Genomic DNA, 25,285 nt, shown 5'->3' on the forward strand with positions numbered 1-25,285 from the left:
GAACATCCTCGGTCTGTCCTTTACTTATAATCTGAACTGGAAACTTCACATCTCATCTCTAGCAAAAACAGCTTCTATGAAGTTAGGTGTTCTGAGACGTCTCCGCCAGTTTTTCTCACCCCCCCAGCTGCTAACTCTGTACAAGGGCCTTATCCGTCCATGTATGGAGTATGCTTCACATGTCTGGGGGGGTTCCACTCATACTGCTGTTCTAGACAGGGTGGAATCAAAAGCTTTTCGTCTCATCAACTCCTCTCCTCTAACTGACTGTCTTCAGCCTCTCTCTCACCGCCGCAATGTTGCATCTCTAGCTGTCTTCTACCGCTATTTTCATGCTAACTGCTCTTCTGATCTTGCTAACTGCATGCCTCCCCTCCTTCCGCGGCCTCGCTGCACAAGACTTTCTTCTTTCTCTCACTCCTATTCTGTCCACCTCTCTAACGCAAGAGTTAACCAGTATTCTCAATCATTCATCCCTTTCTCTGGTAAACTCTGGAACTCCTTGCCTGCTTCTGTATTTCCACCTTCCTATGACTTGAATTCCTTCAAGAGGGAGGTTTCAAGACACTTATCCACCAATTTTTGACCACTGCTTTGACCCTTTTAGGGACTGGCATTTCAGTGGGCATTTTTTTTTTTATTAGATTTTTGTTGCCCTTGGCCAGTATCCTTCCTACATAAAAAAAAAAAAAAAAAAAAAAAATATGGAGAAACAGAGCAACATTACTAAAAACGTGTATTTTGTTTGTTTTCACAATGTTATTTACCAAAACGTCGAAATTCATGCAAAGTGCAATCTATGGGAGAAACGAAACGAAATTTCCAGAAACGTGAATTTTGAGTATTTATGAGCGTGTTAGGCACCAAACTTTAAAATAATAAAAATGGAAAGCATCCTATATAGGAATACAAAACAAAATTACCCCAAAAATAGTATTTTTTTAGTGTTTTTGAGCTACTTTTATATCAAAACGCTTGAACAGACGCAAAACATGCTTTATGGAGAAACAAAATAACAATACAAAAAAAATATATATATATTTTCAGTGTTTTTGAGGTATGTAAGTAGAAAAACGCCGAAATGTATGCAAAGTTCCCTATGCCGGGAAACGAAGACATTTCGAGAAACGTGTATTATAAGAGCTTTTCAGCTTTTTAGGTACGAAACACAAAGGCACTTTAATAGTATTCTATATGGAGAAACAAAACAACACGAATGAAAATATATATTTTGAGTGGTTTTCATATTATTAGGTACCAAAACGCAAAAATACATGCAAAGACTTCTAAAAGACGACACAAAACGACATTACAAGAAATCTATCTTTAGAGAGTGTTTCTACGTGTCAGGCACCAAAACACTAAGAAGTATGAAAAGAGCACTATGTTGGAAGGGAAAAATAAATAACGTGACTTTTCACGTGTTTAGAAGTGTTTAAATTCATAATGTACCAAAACGATAAAACATGCAAAACACCCTTCATGCAGAAACAAAAACATTACCAAAAACGAGCATTTTTAGCGATTTTTCAGCTTGTTATGTACAAAAGCGTCAAAATGCATATAAAGTACCCTATATAAGAAAACGAAAAGACTTTAAGAGAAACTGGTATTATGATTTTTTTTTTTAGCTTATTAGGTATTCAACTTAACTTGAGACAAAATATTCCTGCATACACAGTCACCAAAGAGGTCTTCTTGAAGGGGCGCGTTAATTGGAGCTCTGTCAGAGAAGACGTTTCTCGTATTCGTCTAGGACCGGTCTTGAGCAACCCTGATCCTGTCTCAGCATTGAATGAGGAACTGAAGCGTATTATCTCTCGGAGGGTTCCTGTAAAGAAAGTTTGTTTGCGCTCCAACGACAAGGCCTGGTTCAACATTGATTGTCGTACTGCTAGAGACACTAAGCAAGCGGCTTATCGCAGGTGGTCACACTTAAGGACACGTGATTCTTGGGATGCGTACACTGTTGCCAGAGCTTCCTGTGCGGCAGTCTACAGGACTGCTGAGAGCGAATATTTTACCTCTGCGAAAGAAAAACTATCCACTGCATCTGACCCGCACAAGTGGTGGTCCACGCTGAAGTCAGTTGTCTTTGGTTTGCGACCATCTCTCCCTGCTCTGCTTTCTGATACTGGACAGCTGATCACAAGTCCAAAAGGCAAAGCTGATCTGCTGATGAAACACTTTGACTCCAAGCTCTGTCGAGCTCCAGCCCCCACCAGCGAGTTGCCTCCCGCCATGCCAGTCTTGACAAAACTGGCTTTTAGGTCTAAGGAAGTCATGAGACTACTTTTAGCACTCGACTCCCATGGCGGCACGGATCCGCTTGGGATGTTTCCTATGTTTCTGAAGGAAACAGCTGCAGTTCTTGCTCCCAAACTGAGTGCAGTCTTCAGACGCCTAATCCTGACCGGTAGTTTCCCCATGTGCTGGAGAAATGCGAACATCACAGCGATCCCTAAAGGCTCTCCATCATCTGATGCCAGCAATTATAGACCAATCTCTATCACGCCGTTACTTTCTAAGATCTTTGAACATGTTATTTCTGGTCGTCTCTCTCGTTACTTTGAACACTCTCATTTGATACCAGCTAATCAGTTTGCTTATCGGAAGAACCTAGGGACTACGGATGCGCTACTCACTATCTCTCATAAGATTCAGCAAGCTCTTGACTGTGGGCATGAAGCCAGGGTAGTCCAACTTGATTTCTCTGCAGCTTTTGACCGAGTCAACCATGCCGGTCTTCTCAGGAAGCTGCAATCTTTTGGTGTCGGTGGCCCGGTACTGTCCATCTTGACTCAATTTTTGACCCACCGCACCCACCGTGTGTGCGTTGATAGTTGCTACAGTGACTGGTACAGCGTCCACTCAGGTGTTCCCCAGGGTAGCGTACTGGGACCTCTGCTGTTCAATGTCTACACTTCCGATCTACTACAAATCACTAGCAATCCTATTTACGGATATGCAGATGATGTGACACTTGTTGCTACTGTTGAGTCACCGAATTCACGTCTTGATGTTAGTACATCCCTGAATGAGGATCTCAGACGTATATCTGACTGGTGTCGCACCTGGAACATGAAACTGAATGCATCAAAATCAAAATGCTTGTGTATTTCACGCTCTCGCACGCTAAATCCCCTTCACGGCCCTCTGCTTGTTGATGGCGCGCCTCTGACAGTATGTGATGAGCTTGATATTTTGGGTGTCAGATTCGACTCAAAACTGTCTTTTGAACGGCACATCAGGCGTCTTGTCAGTTCTGCCTCGCAAAAGCTTGGCGTTGTGAGGAAGGCTTACCGGATTTTTGGTGACCAGTCTATCTCTGCCAGCTGCTTCCGGTGTTTTATTTTTCCACTGCTGGAGTATTGTGCTCCTGTGTGGTCTTCCGCAGCTGTGTCCCACCTCCGTCTCATTGACAGAGTTGTCTCCTCCGCTAGGTTCCTCTGTGGTGGCGAAGCAGCTTGGGATCTTGGTCACCGACGCAATGTCAGCAGTGTCTGCATGCTATATAAGATCCATGCCAACCAGCTTCACCCGCTGAATGCCTCCATCCCAAATGCATTTGTGCCCACCAGAAACACTCGACCTGCTTACAGCAGGTTAGGTGGCACACCAGTCAGTTTCAGCGAAGCTTTGTTCCTTGTGCTGTAAGACTTTGGAACATGCTTGACGAGGGCACATGCACTGCGAGTGATGTGCAAAAATTCAAGTCTGCTTCGAACAAAATCTTGAAGAGTCTAGTCAATTAAACTCTGGTTGCTTTTGCAGCTATACCGGTGATAAATTATGTAACTATACCTGTGATTTTATACCATCAAGTTTTAAGTAGTTATACTACATTTACTCGTGTTGTCTGACATATATTAAATAAGTCAGAATTGTTGATTTTTTTTGTTGAATTTTTTTGTGAGTTTTAATAATTCTCAGTTCGTTGAGGCGTTCTTTATAATTGTTTAACCTATTTTCTTCTCCTGCTCTGATTTCATCCTACTATTGTGCTAATTGCTTTTCCTTTCTTCTTTCTACGGTCAAGGTGGGTGGGGGTTGTCATCTGGCAACTTATAGCGCTTGCGCTCGTCCCACTCTGCCTTCTCCGTTATGTTTAATAATAATAATAATAAACGATAAAACGTATGATTTGCATTCTGTATGAAGAAAACGCGTATTTTAAGTGTATTTAGCTTTGTTAGGTATCAAAACGCCAAAATGCATGCAAAGCACCCGATATGGGGAAAATAAACGACATTTCCAGAAACATGTCTTTTGAGAGTTTATGATTTTATTAGGCACAAAAAGCTCTTAAGAAGCATGGAAAGTACCGTAAATGGGAAAACATTAAGTGTTTTAAGCTACTTACGTACCAAACCGCTACAACGGTTGCAAAACACACTTTATGGAGAAATTCAACAGCTTTACCAAAAACATGTATTTTGAGAGATTTTGAGCCTGTTACATACAAAAACGATAAAATTCGTGGAAATAACCCTAAAAGGGGAAAATAAAACATTAAAAGAATCGTATATTTTGAGTGCTATTGAGCTTCATAGGTACCAGAACACTAAAACGTATTAACAATACTCTATATGGAGAAACAGAACAAGATTAACCAAAACTTGTGTTTTAAGGCTTTTTTCACGTTATTAGGTACCGCAACGCGAAAATGCATGTAAAGCATACTATATGGGGAGAGGAAACATTTCCAAAAACATGTCCTTTCGTGTTTATGAGCGAGTTAGGTACCAAGAAGCTAAAAACCAAGGAAAGCACCCTATAGGAGAAAACAAAAGATTACAAAAACTTTTCTTTTCAGTGCTTATGAGCTACTTATATATGATATATATATATATATATATATATATATATATATATATATATATATATATATATATATATATATATATATATATATATATATATATATATATATATATATATATATATATATATATATATATATATATATACATATATATATATATAGCAGCTAGGCTGCTAACTCTGTACAAGGGCCTTATCCGTCCATGTATGGAGTATGCTTCACATGTCTGGGGGGGTTCCACTCATACTGCTCTTCTAGACAGGGTGGAATCAAAAGGTTTTCGTCTCATCAACTCCTCTCCTCTAACTGACTGTCTTCAGCCCCTCTCTCACCGCCGCAATGTTGCATTTCTAGCTGTTTTCTACCGCTATTTTCATGCCAACTGCTCTTCTGATCTTGCTAACTGCATGCCTCCCCTCCTTCCGCGGCCTCGCTGCACAAGACTTTCTTCTTTCTCTCACACCTATTCCGTCCACCTCTCTAACCCAAGAGTTAACCAGTATTCTCAATCATTCATCAGTTTCTCTGGTAAACTCTGGAACTTCATGCCTGCTTCTGTATTTCCACCTTCCTATGACTTAAATTCCTTCAAGAGGGAGGTTTCAAGACACTTATCCAGCAATTTTTTACCACTGCTTTGACCCTTTTATGGGACTGGCATTTCAGTGGGCATTTTTTTTATTAGATTTTTGTTGCCCTTGGCCAGTATCCTTCCTACATAAAAAAAAGAAACATAACTGCACGTAAAATACTTTGCAAGGGGAAACGAAAAGACATTAGAAGAAACTTTTATTATGAGTGTTTTTTTTTTTATTTCTAAGGTACCAAGACCTATTTGACACATTGAAGACTACTCTATATGGAGAAAAGAACAAGATTACAAAAATGTGCTTTTTGAGTGTTTTTCACATTGTTAGGTAAGAAAACACTCTATAAAGAGTGTTATTTGTGGGTTTTAGCTTTTTCATACATAACGAACTTAAAAAAAACTCATAATACACGTTTCTCGTAACATCCTTTCATTTTCCAAACATAGGGTTTTTTTGCATGTATTTAGAAGTTTTTATAGGTAACATGATCAAAAACACTCAAAATACATGTTTCTGGTAATGTTATTCTGTTTCTCCATAAAGGGTGTTTTGCATGCGTTTTAGCGTTTTGGTATGTATGAAGCTCAAAAACACGTAAAGGCAGGTTCTTGGTAAAAGTTGGTTTTATTCCTATTTAATGTGATTGCCCTCCTTTTTAGTGCTTTATTGCCTATCACGCTCAAAAACACTCAAAAGACACTTTTCTGGTAATGTCATTTTTTACCCACATAAAGCTAGTTTCGCATGCAATTTTTGGTTTTGGTAACTAAGAATGTGAAAAGCTCTCAAAATACATGCATTTGGTAAGGTTGTTCTGTATTCTCAATTAAGAGTGTTATTTCTGAGTTTCAGCATTTTGGTATCTAAGAAACTTCACCATATACACCGAGTTTTTGCGATTTTTGCCTTGTGGCTGATGTGAAACTATAAAACACTAATTATACACGTTTCTTGTAATGTCCTTTTGTATCCCAACATAGAGTGCTTTCCATCCATTTTCGCGTTTTTTGAAGGTAAGAAGCTCAAAAACACTCAAAATATACCTTTTTGGTAATGTTATTCTATTTCTCCATATTCGTTGGTTTGCATCCGTTTTAGCGTTTTTTTCTACGTAAAACACTGAAAAGACACTTTCAGTAATTTTGTGATGGACTCCCACATTGAGTGACTTCCATATTGTTTATCGTTTTGGTGCCTAACATGCTGAAAAAAAAAAAAACACAAAAGACAGGTTTCTGGTAAGGTCGTTTAATTTTCCCATATAGGTGGCTTTGGATGCACTTTAGGGTTTGGTACATAATAGTCCGAAAAAAAAGTTAAAATTAACTTTTTTCATAATGTTCTTTTTTTCACATAATTTCCCTGAATTTTGGCAGAATTTTGGCATCTCGGTACCTATGAAGATGAATAAAAAAAAATCCTATTTTTTTTTATTTATTGATTGATTTTTTTTCTCTATAAACAGTGTTATTTGTGGGTTTTAGCTTTTTGGTACTTAAAGAACTTAAAAACACTCATACTACACGTTTCTCGAAATGTTCTTTCGTTTCCCAAACATAAGATTCTTTGCATGTATTTAAGCGTTTTTATAGGTAACATGATCAAAAACACTCAAAATACATGTTTTTGGTAATGTTATTCTGTTTCTAAATAAAGGGTGTTTTGCATACGTTTTAGCGTTTTGGTACATAAGCTCAAAAACACTTAGATAAAACACTTGGTAAAAGTTACTTTTATTCCCATGTAATGTGATTGCCCTGCTTTTTAGTGCTTTATGCCTATCATGCTAAAAAAAAAAAAAAACACTTGAAAGACACTTTTTTGGTAATGTCATTTTTTTTCCCACATAAAGCTACTTTCACATGCAATTTGGGTTTTGGTAACTAAGAATGTGAAAAACACTCAAAAATACACGCATTTGGTAAGGTTGTTCTGTTTCTCAATTAAGAGTGTTATTCAGGAGTTTCACCATTTTGGTATCTAAGATACTTCTCCATATATAAGAGCTTTTGCGTTTTTTGCCTTGTGCTTCTTGAGAATCTATAAAACACTCATTATACACGTTTCTCGTAATGTCCTTTTGTTAACCAATATAGAGAGCTTTTCATCCATTTTCGCGTTTTTTGTAAAAAGCTCAAAAATACTCAAAATATACCTTTTTGGTAATCTTATTCTATTTTTTCATGTTGGTTGGTTTGCATCCGTTTTAGCATTTTTCTACTTAAAACACGGAAAAGACACGTTTTCAGTAATTTGTTTTGGATTTCCATATAGAATGACTTCCATATTATTTATTGTTTTGGTGACTAACATGCTGAAAAACACTAGAAACACAGGTTTCTCGTAAAGTCGTTTAATTTCCCCATACAGTTTGCTTTGTATGCACTTTAGGGTTTTGTGCATAACAGTCCGAAAGAAAAGCTAAAATTAACTTTTTTGATAATGTTACTTTTTCAAATAATTTCCCTGAATTTTGCCAGAATTTTGGGATCTCGGTACCTATGAAGAAGAATAACAAAAAAAAAAATCTTATTTATTTATTTACTTTTTTTTTTCTCTCTATAAAGAGGTTTTAGATTTTTGGTACTTCTGGAACTTAAAAACACTCATAATACACGTTTCTCGTAATGTCGTTTCGTTTCCTAGACATAGGGTTTGCATGTATTTAAACGTTTTTAAAGGTAACATGATCAAAAACACTCAAAATACATGTTTTTGGTAATGTTAATATGTTTCTCTATAAAGGGTGTTTTGCATGCGTTTTAGCGTTTTGGTATATAAGGAGCTCAAAAACACTTAAAGGCAAGTTCTTGGTAAAGATGGTTTTATTCCCATGTAATATGATTGCCCTCCTTTTTAGAACTTTATTGCCTAACACGCTCAAAAACACTCAAAAGACACTTTTCTGGTAATGTCATTTTTTTACCACATAAAGCTAGTTTTGCATGCAATTTGAGGTTTTGGTAACTAAGAAGTTGAAAAACAGTCAAAATACACGCATATCGTAAGGTTGTTCTGCATTCTCAATTAACAGTGTTCCTGAGTTTCAGCATTTTGGTATCTAAGAAACTTATCCATATACACGAGTTTTTGCGTTTTTTGCCTTGTGAAACTATAAAACACTCATTATACAAGTTTCTTGTAATGCTCTTTTGCATCTCAATATAGAGTGCTTTCTATCCATTTTCGCATTTTTTGTAGGTAAGAAGCTCAAAAACACTGAAAATATACCTTTTTTGGAAATGTTATTCTATTTCTTCATATTCGTTGGTTTGCATCCGTTTTAGCGTTTTTCTACGTAAAACACTGAAAAGACACTTTTCAGTAATTTTGTGATGGATTCCCATATTGAGTGACTTCCATGTTATATATCGTTTTGGTGCCTAACATGCTGAAAAACACTCAAAAGACAGGTAAAGTCGTTTAATTTCCCCATATAGGTGGCTTTGCATGCACTTTAGGGTTTGGTACATAACAGTCCGAAAAAAAACTAAATTTAAATTTTTTTCATAATTTTCTTTTTTCACATAATTTTCCTGAATTTTGCCAGAATTTTGGCATCTTGGTACCTATGAAGATGAATAACAAAAAAAAAAAAAAAAAAAATTCCTATCTTTTTATTTATTTTATTTATTTTATTTATGGGTTTTAGCTAAATGGTACTTAAAGAACTTAAAAACACTCGTAATACATGTTTCTCGAAATGTCCTTTAATTTCCCAAACATAAGGTTCTTTGCATGTATTTAAGCGTTTTTATAGGTAACATGATCAAAAACACTCAAAATACATGTTTTTGGTAATGTTATATATATATATATATATATATATATATATATATATATATATATATATATATATATATATATATATATATATATATATATATATATATATATATATGTTTCTCCATAAAGGGTTTTTTGAATTCGTTTTAGCGTTTTAATATATAGGGAGCTCAAAAACACTTAAAGGCAAGTTCTTAGTAAAAGTTAGTTTTATTATAATGTAATGTGATTGCCCTGCTTTTTAGTGGTTTATTGCCTATCATGCTAAAAAAAAAAAACACACTTAAAAGACACTTTTCTGGTAATGTCATTTTTTTTCCCCACATAAAGCTACTTTCACATAAAATTTGGGGTTTTGGTAACTAAGAATGTGAAAAACACTCAAAATACACGCATTTGGTAAGGTTGTTCTGTTTCTCAATTCAGAGTGTTATTCAGGAGTTTCAGCATTTTGGTATTTAAGAAATTTCTCCTTAATTCTCCTTGATTCTTGAGAATCTATAAAACACTCATTATACACGTTTCTCGTAATGTACTTTTGTTAACCAATAGAGAGAGCTTTGCATCCATTTTCGCGTTTTTTGTAAGTAAAAAGTTCAAAAAACACTCAAATTATATCTTTTTGGTAATCTTATTCTATTTCTTCATATTGGTTGGTTTGCATCCGTTTTAGCGTTTTTCTATGTAAAACACGAAAAAGACACGTTTAAAGTAATTTTGTTTTGGATTCCCACATAGAATGACTTCAATATTATTTATTGTTTTGGTGACTAACGTGCTGAAAAACACTAGAAACACAGATTTCTCGTAAAGTTGTTTAATTTCCCCATATAGTTGGCTTTGCATACACTTCATGGTTTGGTACATAACAGTCCGAAAAAAAGCTAATTAACTTTTTTTGATAATGTTCTTTTTACACATAATTTCCCTGAATTTTGCCAGAATTTTGGCATCTCAGTACCTATGAAGAAGAATAAAAAAATATAAAAAATCCTATTTTTTTATTATTTCTTTCTTTTTTTTTTTTTTCTCAATAAAGAGGTTTTAGCTTTTTTGGTACTTATGGAACTTAAAAACACGCATAATACACGTTTCTCGTAATGTCCTTTCGTTTCCCAGACATAGGGTTCTTTGCATGTATTTAAGCGTTTTTAGACGTAACATGATCAAAAACACTCAAAATACATGTTTTTGGTAATGTTAATCTGTTTCTCCATAAAGGGTGTTTTGCATGTGTTTTAGTGTTTTGGTATATAAGGAGTTAAAAAACACTTAAAGACAAGTTCTTGGTAAAAATTGGTTTTATTTCCATGTAATGTGATTGCCCTCCTTTTTAGTGCTTTATTGCCTAACTCTCAAAAACCCTCAAAAGACACTTTTCTGGTAATATCATTTTTTTTTTCCCACATAAAGCTAGTTTCGCATGCAATTCGGGGTTCTAGTAACTAAAAATGTGAAAAACACTCAAAATACACGCATTTAGTAATGTTATTCTGTTTCTTAATTAAGAGTGTTATTCAAGAGTTTCAGCAATTTGGTATCTAAGAAACTTCTCCATATACACTAGTTTTTGCGTTTTTTTTGCCTCGTGGTTCTTGTGAAACTATAAAACACTCATTATACACGTTTCTCGTAATGTCTTTTTGTTTCCCAATATAGAGTGCTTTGCATCCATTTTCGTTTTTTTTTTTTTTGTTGGTTACAAGCTCAAAAACAATTAAAAATATACTTTTTTGGTAATGTTATTCTATTTCTTCATATTGGTCTGTTTGGATCCGTTTTAGCATTTTTTACGTAAAACACTGAAAAGACACGTTTTCAGTAATTTTGTTTTGGATTCGTATATAAAGTGAATTCCATAATTTTTATCGTTTTGGTGTCTAACATGCTGGAAAACACTCAAAAGACAGTTTTCTTGTAAAGTCATTTAATTTCCCCATATAGATGGCTTTGCATGCACCTTAGGGTTTGGTACATAACAGTCCGAAAAAAAGCTAAAATTAACTTTTCGATAATGTTCTTTTATCCACATAATTTCCCTGAATTTTAAGAGAATTTTGGTATCTCGGTACCTATGAAGATGAATAACAAAAAAAAAAAAAAAATTATTTTCATTTATTTCATTTATTTATTTATTTATTTTTTTTCGGGGGGGGGTTTCTTTATAAAGAGTGTTATTTGTAGGTTTTAGCTTTTTGGTATTTAAGTAACTTATAAACACTTATAATACACGTTTCTCGTAATGTCCTTTCGTTTCCCAAACATAGGATTCTTTGCATGTATTTAAGCGTTTTTATAGGTAACATGATCAAAAACACTCAAAATACATGTTTTTTGTAATGTTATTGTGTTTTTCCATAAAGGATTTTTTGCATTCGTTTTAGCGTTTTGGTATGTAAGGAGCTCAATAATATTTAACGGCAAGTTCTTTTTAAAAGTTTGTTTTATTCACATGCAATGTGATCGCCCTTCTTTTAAGTACTTTATTGCCTAACACGCTCATAAACACTCAAAAGACATTTTCTGGCAATATATTTTTTTCCCCACATAAACCTAGTTTCGCATGCAATTTCGTGTTTTGGTAACTAAGAATGTGAAAAACACTCAAAATACATGCATTTGGTAAGGTTGTTCTGTATCTCAATCAAGTGTTATTCATGAGTTTCAGCATTTTGGTATCTAAGAAACTTTTGCCTTTTGGTTGTTGTGAAACTATAAAACACACATTATACAGGTTTCTCGTAATGTCCTTTTGTTTCCCAATATAGAGTGCTTTCCATCCATTTTCGCGTTTTTTGTATGTAACAGGCTCAAAAACACTCAAAATATACCTTTTTGGCAATATTATTCTATTTCTTCATATTGGTTTGTTTGCATCCGTTTTAGCGTGTTTCTACGCAAAACACTGAAAAGACAAGTGTTAAGTGATTTTGTTTTGGATTCCCATATAGAGTGACTTCCATATTATTTATTGTTTTGGTGCCTAACATGCTGAAAAAACACTCAAAAGACAGGTTTCCGGTAAAGTCGTTTACTTTCCCTATAGAGGTGGCTTTGCATACAATTTAGGTTTTGGTACATAACTGTGAAAAAAAAAGCTAAAATTAACTTTTTTGATAATGTTCTTTTTCCACAAAATTTCCCTGAATTTTGCCAGAATTTTGGCATCTCGGTACCTATGAAGAAGAATAACCAAAAAAAAAAAAAATTGTTTTGATTTTGTTTCTCTATAGAGTGTTATCTGTGGGTTTTAGCTTTTTGGTGCTTAAGGAATTTAATAACATTCATAATACACGTTTCTCGTAATGTCCTTTCGTTTCCGAAACATAGGGTTCTTTGCATGTATTTAAGCGTTTTTATAGGTAACATGATCAAAAACACTCAAAATACATGTTTTTTGGTAATGTTATTCTGTTTCTTCATAAATGGTGTTTTGCATGCGTTTTAGCGTTTTGGTATGTTAGGAGCTGAAAAACACTTAAAGGCAAGTTCTAGGAAAAAGTTGGTTTTATTCCCATGTAATGTGATTGCCCTGCTTTTTAGTGCTTTATTACCTAACACGCTCAAAAACACTCAAAAGACACTTTTCTGGAAATGTCTTTTTTTTTTTTTTCCACATAAAGCTAGTTTTGTATGCAATTTGGGGTTTTGGTAACCAAAAATGTGAAAAACACTCAAAATACACGCATTTGGTAAGGTTGTTTTGTTTCTCAATTAAGAGTGTTATTCATGAGTTTCAGCGTTTTAGTATCTAAGAATCTCAAAAACACTTATAATGCACGTTTCTCGTAATGTCGCTATTTTTCTTCATTTACGGTGCTTTGCATACATTTTGGCATTTTATTTTTCACGGAAGAGCTGAAAAATACTGAAAATACACGCTTTTGGTAATAAGAACATAAGAACATAAGAAATAAGTAAATATGCAAGAAGGCATCAGGCCTACACGTGGCAGTACTTGTATGAAATATGCCTACGTATTTCCACCTTTCATCCCCATCTATAAATGTTTAATTTTCTCTTACAGTGCCAAATGCCTCAGCACTAACAGCTTGATTACTAAGTCCGTTCCAGTCATCTACTGCTGTATTTGAAAACCAATTCCTTCCTGTTTCCTTTTTGAACATCAAGTTTTCAGGCTAAAGCCTGAAAACTTGATGTTCTATTTTTCTTGTTCTATCATGGTTACAAATTCTAAGAGTTTTCCTTATGTTCCCCTTGTTACAACCCATATACCACTTAAAGACTTCTCTCAGGTCCACTCTTAACCTACGTCTCTCTAAAGAATGTAAGTTTAACAGCTTGAATCTCGCTTCGTAAGGAATACTTCTCATCCCCTGTATCCTTTTAGTCATTCTCCTTTGAAGTGATTCTAATAGACCTTTATCCTTCCTGTGATGTGGTGACCAGAATAGGACAGCATAGTCTAGATGAAGTCTGACCAGCGCTAAATGTAACTTTAATATTACTTCGGGAGTTTTACTTTTAGCACCCCTGAAAATGAATCATAATACACTATTTGCTTTGTTTCTGGCCTCTTTGCATTACTTTCTTAGACGGAGTTCAGAGCTAACTTTAAATCTCAAATCTTTTTCTTACCCTGAACCTACCAGAACTTGGTTGCTCATTGTGTAACTACTGTGTGGGTTTCTTCTACTTACGCTAAGTGCTTTGCATTTGTTGATATTAAACTGCATTTGCCATCTGTCTTTCCATTCGTTCATCCTATCCAAATCTGCCTGCATGGCGATGGTATGCGATTCTGACCTAATTAATCTACATACTCTCGTGTCATCCGCAAATATACTAACAGCACTACTAATTCCACTATCCAAGTCACTGACATATATTACAAAGAACATCGGCCCTAATACTAATAATCCCTTTGTCACCCCACTAATTACTTGACCCCACTCGAATTTAGAGCCGTTTATTACAACACTCTGTCACCTGCCGCTTGGCCATGACCTTATCCAGATCACTTATAACATTTTTTCAATTCTTAAATACTCTGGAATATATTTCATTTGGTCCTGGTGACTTGAACTTTTCAGCTTATCTATCTCCTGTTCCACTATCTCTTCAGTTATGGTAATATCTGTCAGCTTCTAATTCTCTTCTACTCTAAATATCTTCTCACTATTCGACAAATTCTGCATGTTTTCCTGGGCAAAGACAGTTAAAAAATACTCGTTCACAATTTTACTAATCTCCTCTCAACAACTAAGCAGGTCCCATTCTGTTGTCTTTAAGGAACTATTGTTTCTCTATTCTTTGTCTTATATGCCTGATAGAATCCCTTGGGGGTCCATCTTCGCTTGGCTGGCTACCTTTAATTCATAACTATTTTTAGCTTTCCTTGTTAAATTCCTGACTTTTCTAATTCATTATATTATGGCCTTAAAACCACTTCCCCTGTCTTTAATCTCATATATACTTCTCTTTCGCCCTATGTAGTGTTTTAATGTTGGCATTTAGGACCATTTTTCTGTGATCTTATTCTTCTGTAAGTGATATTCCCTAACTGTCCTGAATGTAATTTATCAACGAAATATTTATTTCGCTTCTCCATAAAGGGTGTTTTGCTTGGGTTTTAGCGTTTCTATACATAAGAACCTATAAAACACGTTTTTAGTAATGTTGTTTTGTATTCCTTTATAAGAGCGCTTTCCATGCTTTTTTTAGCGTTTTGGTGTCTAACACGTTCAAAAACACTGAAAAGACACGTTGATGATAATGTCGTTTCGTTTCCCGATAAAGGGGGCTTCCAATGTATTTTGACTTTTGGTACTTAACAATATGAATAAAGTTTAAGTAAAAGTTTTCGGTAGAGTTGTTTTTCCATATAAAGTGCTAATCACGTGTTTTTGAGTCTTGGTACCTAAAAAGCTCAAAATCTCTCATAATACACTTTTCTCGTAATGTCCTTTCTTTTCTCCATGTAGGATGCTTTGCGTGTAATTTGGCATTTTTATACTTAACAAGCACAAAAAACAATCAAAATACAAGTTTTTGGTAATGTTATTCTGTTTCTCCGTAAAGGTTGTTTTGCATGCGTTTCAGCGATTTCGGACGTAAGAAGGTCAAAAACACTCTAAAGATACTTTCTTGGTAATGTTATTTTATATTGCCAAATAGGGTGTTTTCAATGCTTTTTAGCATTTTGATTCCTAACACTCAAGTAAACACTCAAAAGACACGTTTCCTGTAATATAGTTTTGCTTCTTCATATAGGGATCTGCATGCATTATGAAGTTTTGCTACATAATATGAGAAACGCTCAAAATAAAGGTTTCAGGTAATGTTGTTCTTTTTCTCTATATAGGGTGCTATTCATGCGTTTTAGCGTTTTGGTACTTAGGAAGCTCAAAAACTCTAATAAAACTTTTTTCTCCTAATGTCTTTCTATTTCCCCATATAGGATGCTTCGTATGTATTTTGACGTTTTGGTACATAACAAGGTAAAAAAAAAAAAATTAAATAAATAAAAACACGTTTTTGGTGATGTTCTGTTTCTCTATTAAGAAAAATAGGATATATTCCATTTTCATTCAAGCGGTTTAGTGTTCGGTACCTAAGAGACTCAAAACAATGACAATGCACGTTTCTCGTAATGTTCTATCGTTTCCCCATACAGGGTGCTTTACATGCATTTTTAATATGATGTACGTAATAGACTCAAAAAGACTCAAAATACACATTTTTGGTAAGGCTTTTGTATTTGGTAAGGTTATTCGTTTTTGTTGCACGGGTTTTAGCGTTTTGGTACGTAAAAAGTTTAAAACACTTAAAAGACATGCTTATTATTTTGCATTTCTATATAAGGTGCTTTCCGTGCTATTTAGCATTTATGTGAAAAACACATAAAAACACATTTCTTACATTATTGTTAAATTTTCTCGTATAGCGAGCAAGCATTATGGTGTTTTGCTACCTGACAATGTGAAAAACATTCAAATTACACGATTTTGGTAATTTGTTTCTCTTTCTCCATACCGTGTGCTACTCATTTATTTTAGCGTTTTGGTACCTAAGAAGCTAGAAAAAAAAAAAAAACTCATAATACACGTTTTTTGTTGTCCTTTCATTTCCTCATATAGGGTCTTTTTGGTGCTTTGGTACCTAACAGGGTGTTTGCATGTATTTTGACATTTCAGTTCGTAAGAACCTAAAAAGAACACTCTAAAGACACGTTTTAGTAAAGTTGTTTTGTATTCCCCTATAGGGTGATTTCGTTGCTTCTTACTGATTTGGTGCCTAACACCCCCAAAAGATAACAAAAGACAAGTTTCTAGTGATTTCGTTTCGTTTCTTCATATAGGTTGCTTTACATGCATGTTGGCGTTTTGGTAATTATCAATGTAAAAAAATACACGTTTTTGGTAAGGTTGTTCTTTTTCTTCAGAGGACTATTGAAGCTTTTTACTGATTTGGTACTTAAGAAAGTAATAAAAAAAATAACATAACAAACGTTTCTCGTAATGTCCTTTCATTTCCATATGCAGGGTGTTTTGTTTGATGATAGGCGATTTTGTACATAATACGCTCAAAGACACTCAAAATACACGTTTTTGGTTAATGTATTCTGTTTCTCTATATAGGGTATTTTCATGCGTTTTTAATGTCGTTTCATATATCTATTTCTCCATATAGGGTGTTATTCATGCGTTTTACCCTTTTGATACTAAGGTCAAAAACACTCATAATACACGTTTCTCGTAATGACTTCATTTTTCCCATATAGGGTATTTTCGATTCATTTAGGCGTTTTTTACGTAACAATCTTACAAAACACTCAAAATACTTGTTTTTGGTAATGTTATTCTGTTTCTCTATAAAGGATGTTTTCTATGTTTTTTTTTTTTTATCGTTTTGGTACGTAGGACACTCAAAAGAAACGTTTTCTTAATGTTGTTTTGTATTCCCATATCAGGTGATTTGTATGCTTTTTAGCATTTTTGTGCCTAACACGCTGAAGAACACATTTTAGATACGTTTCTGAAATCTCGTTTCCTTTCCCTAAATAGGGGGCTTTACATGCATTATGGCGTTTTGATTCATAACAATGTGAAAACACTGAAAATTTACGTTTTTGGTAATGTTATTTCATATAGAGCATTTTATATTTTCATTCATGCATTTTAGCGACTTCGTACCTAATATGTTAAAAAAAAAAAAAAAACACCAATAGTACACATTTTAGTAACGTCTTTTCATTTTCCCATTTAAGATATTATATATGCATTTTGGCGTTTTTCTACTTAACTAACTCAGAAACACTCGAAATATTTGTTTTTGATATTATTTCTCCATGTTTTTTTTTTTCTCATGCGATTTAGCGTTTCGGTACGTAAGAAAGTCAAAAATAATGAAAACACACGTTTATGGTAAAGTTGTTTTGTTTTCCTTTATAGGGTGATTGCCATGCTTTTTAGCGTTTTGGTGCCTAACACGCCAATAAACATTCAAAAGGCACTTTTCTGGAAATCGCGTTTCCTTTCCTCATATAGGGTACAAAAACATGTATTAATAGTGATTTCGAAAACACCAAAGTGCATGCAAAGTAAGCTATACGGGAGAAACAAACAAAAACGTGTCTTTTGAATGTTTTCAGCTGTTTACGTACCAAAACACTAAAATGCATGGAAAAGAAACTTCATGGAGAAACAAAATATTATTGCCAAAAACGTGTATTTTGAATGTTTTTAAGCTTATTACGTACCAATACGCAAAAATTCATCCATTTAATTTTATTTCGGTGCTTTTCAACGTTAGCACCAAAACTCTAAAGAGCATGGAAGACATTCTATATAGAAATCAAAACAATATTATCAAAATGGTGTCTTTTGAGTGTTTTTGAGCTTCTTATGTTCCAAAATGCTAAAACGATAAATAGCCTTTATCGGGAGACATTACCAAAAACGTATGATTTAAGCGTTTTCCAGCTTTTTAGAAACCAAAACGCCTAAATATATGTACTAATTACGTGTTTCAGTATTTTATTACCTAAGAAGCTCAAAAACACTTATAATATACGTTTTTGGTAATGTTTTTCTGCTTTTCATATGTGGTATTCTGTATAGATTGTCGTATCTAACATGAGGAAAACACCCATTTTTTTGGTTAATGTTTTTTTCTCCATATAGAGTGATATTCACGTGTTTTAGTGTTTTCGTACATAAGTTAAAAAAACACTCATAATAATATTTTTCTTAATAACTTTTAGTTTGTCAATGTCCGTTAATTTGTGTGCATTTTGGCGTTTTCGTACCCAACAAGCTCAAAAAGACTCAAAACACACATTTTTGGTAATGTTCTATTTCACCATAAAGGATGTTTTGCACGCTTTTTTGAAATTTGGTACGTAAGAAGCTCAAAAAACATTCAAAAGACACGTTTTCGATGTTATATATATATATATATATATATATATATATATATATATATATATATATATATATATATATATATATATATATATATATATATATATATTTTTTTTTTTTTTTTTTTTTTTTTTTTTTTTTTGTTGGGGTTGGTTTCTAATATGCTCAAAACACTGAAATGACACATTTCCGGTAATATAATTTCTTTACATCAAATAGTGTGCTGTCTGCATTTTGGCGTTTTGGTAGCTAATGATCGGGAAAACTCTCAAAACACGCGTTTATAGTAATGTTGTCCTCTTTCTCTATAAAGGGTGTTTTTCATGCGTTTTAGAGTTTTAGTACGTAAGAAACTGAAAAACACTCAAAAGACAAGTTTTTGTTAATATTGATTGCTTTTCTTTTACAGGTTGTCTTCCATGCACTTTGGTGTTTTTGTATCTAACAAGCTCAAAAACACTCAGCATACAAGTTTTTCGTAATGTTGGTCTGTTTCTTTATGTATGGTGTTCACTATGCTTTTAGGCGTTTTGGTACCTATCATGGGGAAAAAACTCATAAAGTACGCTTTTGGTAATGTTGTTTTGTTTCTGCAAATATAGTATTATTTACGTGTTTTAGACTTTTGGTATCTATGAAGCTGAAAAAGACATAATACACCTTTATGTTAATATCGTTTCATTTACCTATATAGGATAATTTGCATACATTTTGGCGTTTTGTTACCTAACAAGCTAAAAAAATCTCAGAACATACGTTTTTGCTAATATTGTTTCGGACATCTTTTATCGTTTCGGTACGTAAGAAGCTCAAAAACACTCGATTTTGTTAAGGTTATCTCGTTTTCCCATATAGGATGTTTTCCTTGCTTTTTAAGCGTTTTGCTGCCTAATATGCTCAAAACACCTAAATGACAAGTTTCTGGTGATGTTTTCCTACTGGTTTTGTTAATGTTTTTTTTTCCCTCATATAGAGTAATATTCACGTGTTTTAGTGTTTTGGTGCATAAAAAAAAATAATAAAAACACTCATAATACACGTTTCTGTTAATATCGTTTCGTTTCCTCAAATAGGGTCCTTTGCATGCAATATGGGGTTTATGGGGCAATATGGGTACCCAACAAGTTAAAAGACTGAGATAAGAATTTTTTTTGCTAAAGTTTCCCATAAATGTTTCTTTGCTTACATTTTAGTGTTTTGTACTCTCAAAAACACTAAAAAGAAACGTTTTTGACAATGTTGTTTTCTTTTCTCATATAGAGCTATTTCCATGCTTTTTAGCTTTTTGTTGCCTAATTTGCTCGAAAATTTCCAAATGGCACGTTGCAGGTACTATCTTTTAGTTACTCCAGACAAGGTATTCTACATGCATTCTTTCGTTTTGGTACCTAACTTAAAAACACTTAAAACACACGTTTTTTTTTTTAATGTTCTATTTCTCAGTAAAGTGCGTTTTCAATCCCTTTTAGAGTTTCGGTACGTACGAAGCTGAAAAACACCCAAAAGATATGTTTTTGGTAATATTTATTTTTTCTTCTTCTATAGGGTGCTTTGCATGTACTTTGGCGTTTTGATAACTAACAAACTCAAAAATATTCATAATACATGTTTGTGATCATGTCGTTCTGTTTCTTCACATAGGGGGCTTTATATGTATTTTGGCGTTTTGGTCCCTAACATGGGGAAAAGCACCCATAATACACGTTTTTTTGTAATGATGTTCTGTTTCTTCATATGGAATGCTATTCACGTGTTTTAGCGTTTCGTTACATTAGAAGCTGAAAAACAGCGTTAATATCTTTTCTTTTCCCCGTATCTGAAACTTTGCATGCATTTTGACGATTAGTTATCTAACAAGCTCAAAAACACTCAAACACAAGTTTTTGTTTAGTTTAGTTATCGTTTTATTTGTGGATTTTAGCTTGTTGGTACTTAAGGAACTAAAAAACACTCATAATACATATTTCTCGTAATGTCCTTTCGTTTCCCAAACATAAGGTTCTTTGCATGTATTTAAGTGTTTTTATAGATAACATGATCAAAAACACTCAAAATACATGTTTTTGGTAATGTAATTCTGTTTGTACATAAAAGGTGTTTTGCATGCGTTTTAGCGTTTTGGTATGTAATGAGCTAAAAAACACCTAAAGGCAAGTTCTTGGTAAAAGTTGGTTTTATTCCCATGTAATGTGATTGCCCTGCTTTTTAGTGGTTTATTGCCTAACACGCTCAAAAACACTCGAAAGACATTTTCTGGTAATATTATTTTTTTCCCACATAAAGCTAGTTTCGCATGGAATTTGGGGTTTTGGTAACTACGAATGTGAAAAACACTCAAAATACAGGCATTTAGTAAGGTTGTTCTGTTTCTTAATTAAAAGTGTTATTCATGAGCTTCACCATTTTGGTATGTAAGAAACTTCTCTAATACACACATTTGGTAAGGTAGTTCTGTTTCTCAATTAAAAGTGTTATTCATGAGTTTCAGCATTTTGGTATGTAAGAAACTTCTTTATGTACACGAGTTTTTGAGTTTTTTGCCTTGCGGTTCATGTGAAACTATAAAACACTCATTATACACGTTTCTCGTAATGTCCTTTTCTTTCCTAATATAGAGTGCGTTTCATCCATTTTCGCATATTTTTTGTAGGTAACAAGCTCAAAAACACATCAAAATATATCTTTTTTGTAATGTTATTCTATTTCTTCATATTGGTTGATTTGCATCCGTTTTAGCGTTTTTCTACGTAAATCACTGAAAAGACACGTTTTCAGTTATATTGTTGAAATTGCTGAAAAAAAAAAAAAAACACTCAAAAGACAGGTTTCTGGTAAAGTCGAGTAATTTCTCCATATAGGTGGCTTTGCATGCACTTCAAGGTTTGGAACATAACTCCTGAGAAAAGCTAAAAATTTTTTTATAATGATTTTTTTTACAAAATTTTCCTGAATTTTTCCAGAGTTTTGGTATCTCGGTACCTATGAAGATGAATAACAAATTTTTTTTTTCTCTATAAAGTGTTATTTGTTAGTTTTAGCTTTTTGGTACTTAATGAACTTAAAAACACTCATAATACACGATTTTCGTAATGTCCTTTTCTTATACAAACATAGGGTAACATGATCAAAAACACTCGAAATACATATTTTTGGTAATGTTATTCTGTTTCTCCATAAAGGGTGTTTTTCATGCGTTTTAGCGTTTTGTATGTAAGGAGTTAAAAAACACTTAAAGGCAAGTTCTTTGTAAAAGTTGGTTTTATTCCCAAGTAATGTGATTGTTCTGCTTTTTAGTGCTTTGTTGCATATCACGCTCAAAAATACTCAAAAGACATTTTTCTGGTAATGTCATTTTTTTCCCACATAAAGCTAGTTTCGCATGTAATTTGGCAATTTCGTAACTAAGAATGTGAAAAAACACTCAAAATAAACAATTTCGTAGGGTAGTTCTGTTTCTCGATTAAAGGTGTTATTCATGCATTTCATCATTTTGGTATGTAAGAAAAATTCTCAATATACACGAGTTTTTGCGTTTATTGCCTTGTGGTTCTTGTGGAACTATAAAACACTCATTATACACGTTTCTTGTAAAGTGCTTTTGTTTCCTAATATAGAGTGTTTTCCATCCATTTTTGTATTTTTTTGTAGGTAGAAAGCTTAAAAACACTCAAAATATATCTTTTTGGTAATGTTATTCCATTTCTTCATATTGGATGGTTTGCATCCGTTTTAGCATTTTTCTTCGAAAATCTCTGCTAAGACTAGTTTTCAGTAATATTGTTGAAATTGCTTCTGGTACAGGTTTCTGGTAAAGTCGTGCAATTTTCCCATATAAGTGGCTTTCCATGCACTTCAGGGTTTGGTACATAACACCGGAAAAAAGCTAAAATTATTATTTTTTTTATATATATAATTTTTTTCTTTACCTAATTTCCCTGAATTTTGCAAGAATTTTGGCATCTCGGTACCTATGAAGATGAATAACACACAAAAAAAATGTTCTATTAATTTATTTTATTTTTTTTTCTCTATAAAGAGTGTTATTTGTGTGTTTTAGCTTTTTGGTACTTAAGGAACCTAAAAAATCTCATAATACAAAATTTTCGTAATATCCTTTCGTTTCACAAATATAGGGTTCTTTGCATGTATTTAAGCTTTTTTATATTTAACATGATCAAAAACACTTAAAATTCATCTTTTTGGTAATGTTATTTTGTTTCTCCATAATGGGTGTTTTGCATGCGTTTTAGCGTTTTGTTATGTAAGGAGTTAAAAACACTTAATAGCATCTTTTTTGGTAAAAGTTGGTTTTATTCCCACGTAATGTGATTGTTCTGCTTTTTAGTGCTTTGTTTCATATCACGCTCTAAAATACTCAAAACACACTTTTCTGGTAATGTCATTATTTCCCACTTAAAACTAGCTTCGCTTGTAATTTCGGATTTTCGTAACTAAGAATGTGAAAAACACTCAAAATACTCACATTTGGTAAGATAGTTCTGTTTCTCAATTAAAAGTCTTATTCATGAGTTTCAGCATTTTGGAATGTAAGAAACTTCTTTATATACACGAATTTTTGCGTTTTTTGCCTTGTGGTTCTTGTTAAACTATAAAACACTCATTATACACGTTTCTCGTAACGTCCTTTTGCTTCCCAATATAGAGTGCTTTCAATCCATTTTCGCGTTTTTTTTGTAGGTAATAATTTCAAAAACACTCAAAATATACCTTTTTTGGTAATGTTATTCTATTTCTTCATTTTGGTTGGTTTGCATCCGTTTTAGCGTTTTTTCTACGTAAAACACCGAAAAGACACGTTTTCAGTAATTGTGTTTTGGATTCCATTATAGGTTGACTTCCTTGGGTTTTATCGTGTTGGTTCCTAACATGCTGAAAAACACTCATAAGACAGTTTTCTGGCAAAGAGGTTTCATTTCCCCATATAGGTGCCTTTCCATGCACTTTAGGGGTTTGGTACATATCAGTTCGAAAAAAAAGCTAAATTTAACTTTTTTGATAATGTTCTAATTTCATATAATTTCCTGAACTTTGCCCGAATTTTGGCACCTCGTTACCTGTCAATATGAATAAGAATGAAAAAAAATATTGTATTTTTTATTTATCTATTTATTTTTTCTCAATAAAGAGTGTAATTTGTGGCTTTTAAATTTTTCATACTTAATGAACTTCAAAACACTCATAATACACGTTTCTCGTAATGTCCTTTCGTTTCCCAAAAATAGGGTTCTTTGCATGTATTTAAGCGTTTTATTGGTAACATAATCAAAAACACTCAAAATACATGTTTTTGGTAATGTTATTCTGTTTCACCATAAAGGGTATTTTGCATGCGTTTTAGTGTTTTGGTATATAAGGAGCTCAAAAACACTTAAAGGCAAGTTCTTATTAAAAATTGGTTTTATTCCAATTTAATGTGATTGCCCTGTTTTTCAGTGCTTTATTGCCTAACACGCTCAAAAACACTCAAAAGACATTTTTCTGGTAATGTTATTTTTTCCCACATAAAGCTGGTTTCGCATGCAATTTGGGGTTTTGGTAACTAAGAATGTGAAAAGCTCTCAAAATACACACATTTAGTAAGATTTTTCTGTTTCTCAATTAAGAGTGTTGTTCATGAGTTTCAGCATTTTGGTATCTACGAAACTTCTTCAAATACACTAGTTTTTGCATTTTTTGCCTTGTGGTTCTTTTGAACTATAAAACACTCATTATACACTTTTCTTGCAATGTCCTTTTCTTTCCCATTATAGAGTGCTTTACATCAATTTTCGTGTTTTTTATAGGTAACAAGCTCAAAAACACTCAAAATATACCTTTATGGTAATGTTTTTCTATTTTTTTTATATTGGTTTGTTTGCATCCGTTTTAGCATTTTTCTACGTAAAACACTGAGAAGACACGTTTTCAGTAATTTTGTTTTGAATTCCCATATAGAGTGAGTTCCTTATTATTTATTGTTTTGGTGCCTAACATGCTGAACAACACTCAAAAGAGAGATTTCTGATGAGGTCGTTTAATTTCCTCATATAGGAGGCTTTCCATGCACTTAAGGGTTTGGTACAAAAAAAAGCTTAATTAATTAAATTTTATTAATTAAAAAATTAACTTTTTTTTATAATATTCTTTTATCATATAATTGCCATTAATTTTCCCAGAATTTTGGCATCTCGGTACCTATGAAGATAAATAAAGAAATTTAAAAAAATCCTATTTTTTTATTATTTATTTATTTATTTTTTCTCAATAAAGAGTGTTATTTGTGGGATTTACCTTTTTGGTACTTAAGGAACTTAAAAACACTCATAATACACGTTTCTCGTAATGTCCTTTCGTTTCCCAAACATAAGGTTTTTTGCATGTATTTAAGCGTTTTTATAGATAACATGATCAAATACACTCAAAATACAATATTTTGGTAATGTTATTCTGTTTCTCCATAAAGTGTGATTTGCATGCGTTTTAGCAGTTTTGTATATAAGGAGTTAAAAAAACACTTAAAGGCAAGTTCTTGGTAAAAAATGGTTTTATTCCAATGTAATGTGATTGCCCTGCTTTTGAGTGCTTTATTACCTTTCACGCTGAAAAACACTCAAAAGACACTTTTCTGGTAAAGTCTTTTTTTTCGCATGTAATTTGGGGTTTTTGGTAAGTAAGAATGTGAAAAGCACTCAAAATAC

General features: G+C 33.2%; 1 protein-coding gene across 1 annotated transcript; it reads left to right on the plus strand.

Moving 5' to 3' along the window:
- The first annotated feature begins 1,370 nt into the window (after positions 1-1,370).
- On the plus strand, positions 1,371-14,537 carry LOC135108189 (uncharacterized). The gene is made up of 3 exons (XM_064018962.1): positions 1,371-1,386; positions 1,682-2,892; positions 14,496-14,537. The coding sequence occupies exons 1-3, from the start codon at positions 1,371-1,373 to the stop codon at positions 14,535-14,537; spliced, it is 1,269 nt and encodes a 422-aa protein (XP_063875032.1).
- The last annotated feature ends 10,748 nt before the right edge of the window (positions 14,538-25,285 follow it).

Source organism: Scylla paramamosain, chromosome 16 (genome assembly GCF_035594125.1).
Source record: "Scylla paramamosain isolate STU-SP2022 chromosome 16, ASM3559412v1, whole genome shotgun sequence".
Lineage (NCBI taxonomy): Eukaryota > Metazoa > Arthropoda > Malacostraca > Decapoda > Portunidae > Scylla > Scylla paramamosain.

Excerpts from the sequence above, each read along its gene's own strand:
- LOC135108189 (XM_064018962.1), top strand. Across the intron at positions 2,893-14,495 it reads CAGGTGTTCCCCAGGGTAGC|AATCCCTTGGGGGTCCATCT; the intron begins GTACTGGGACCT and ends TATGCCTGATAG.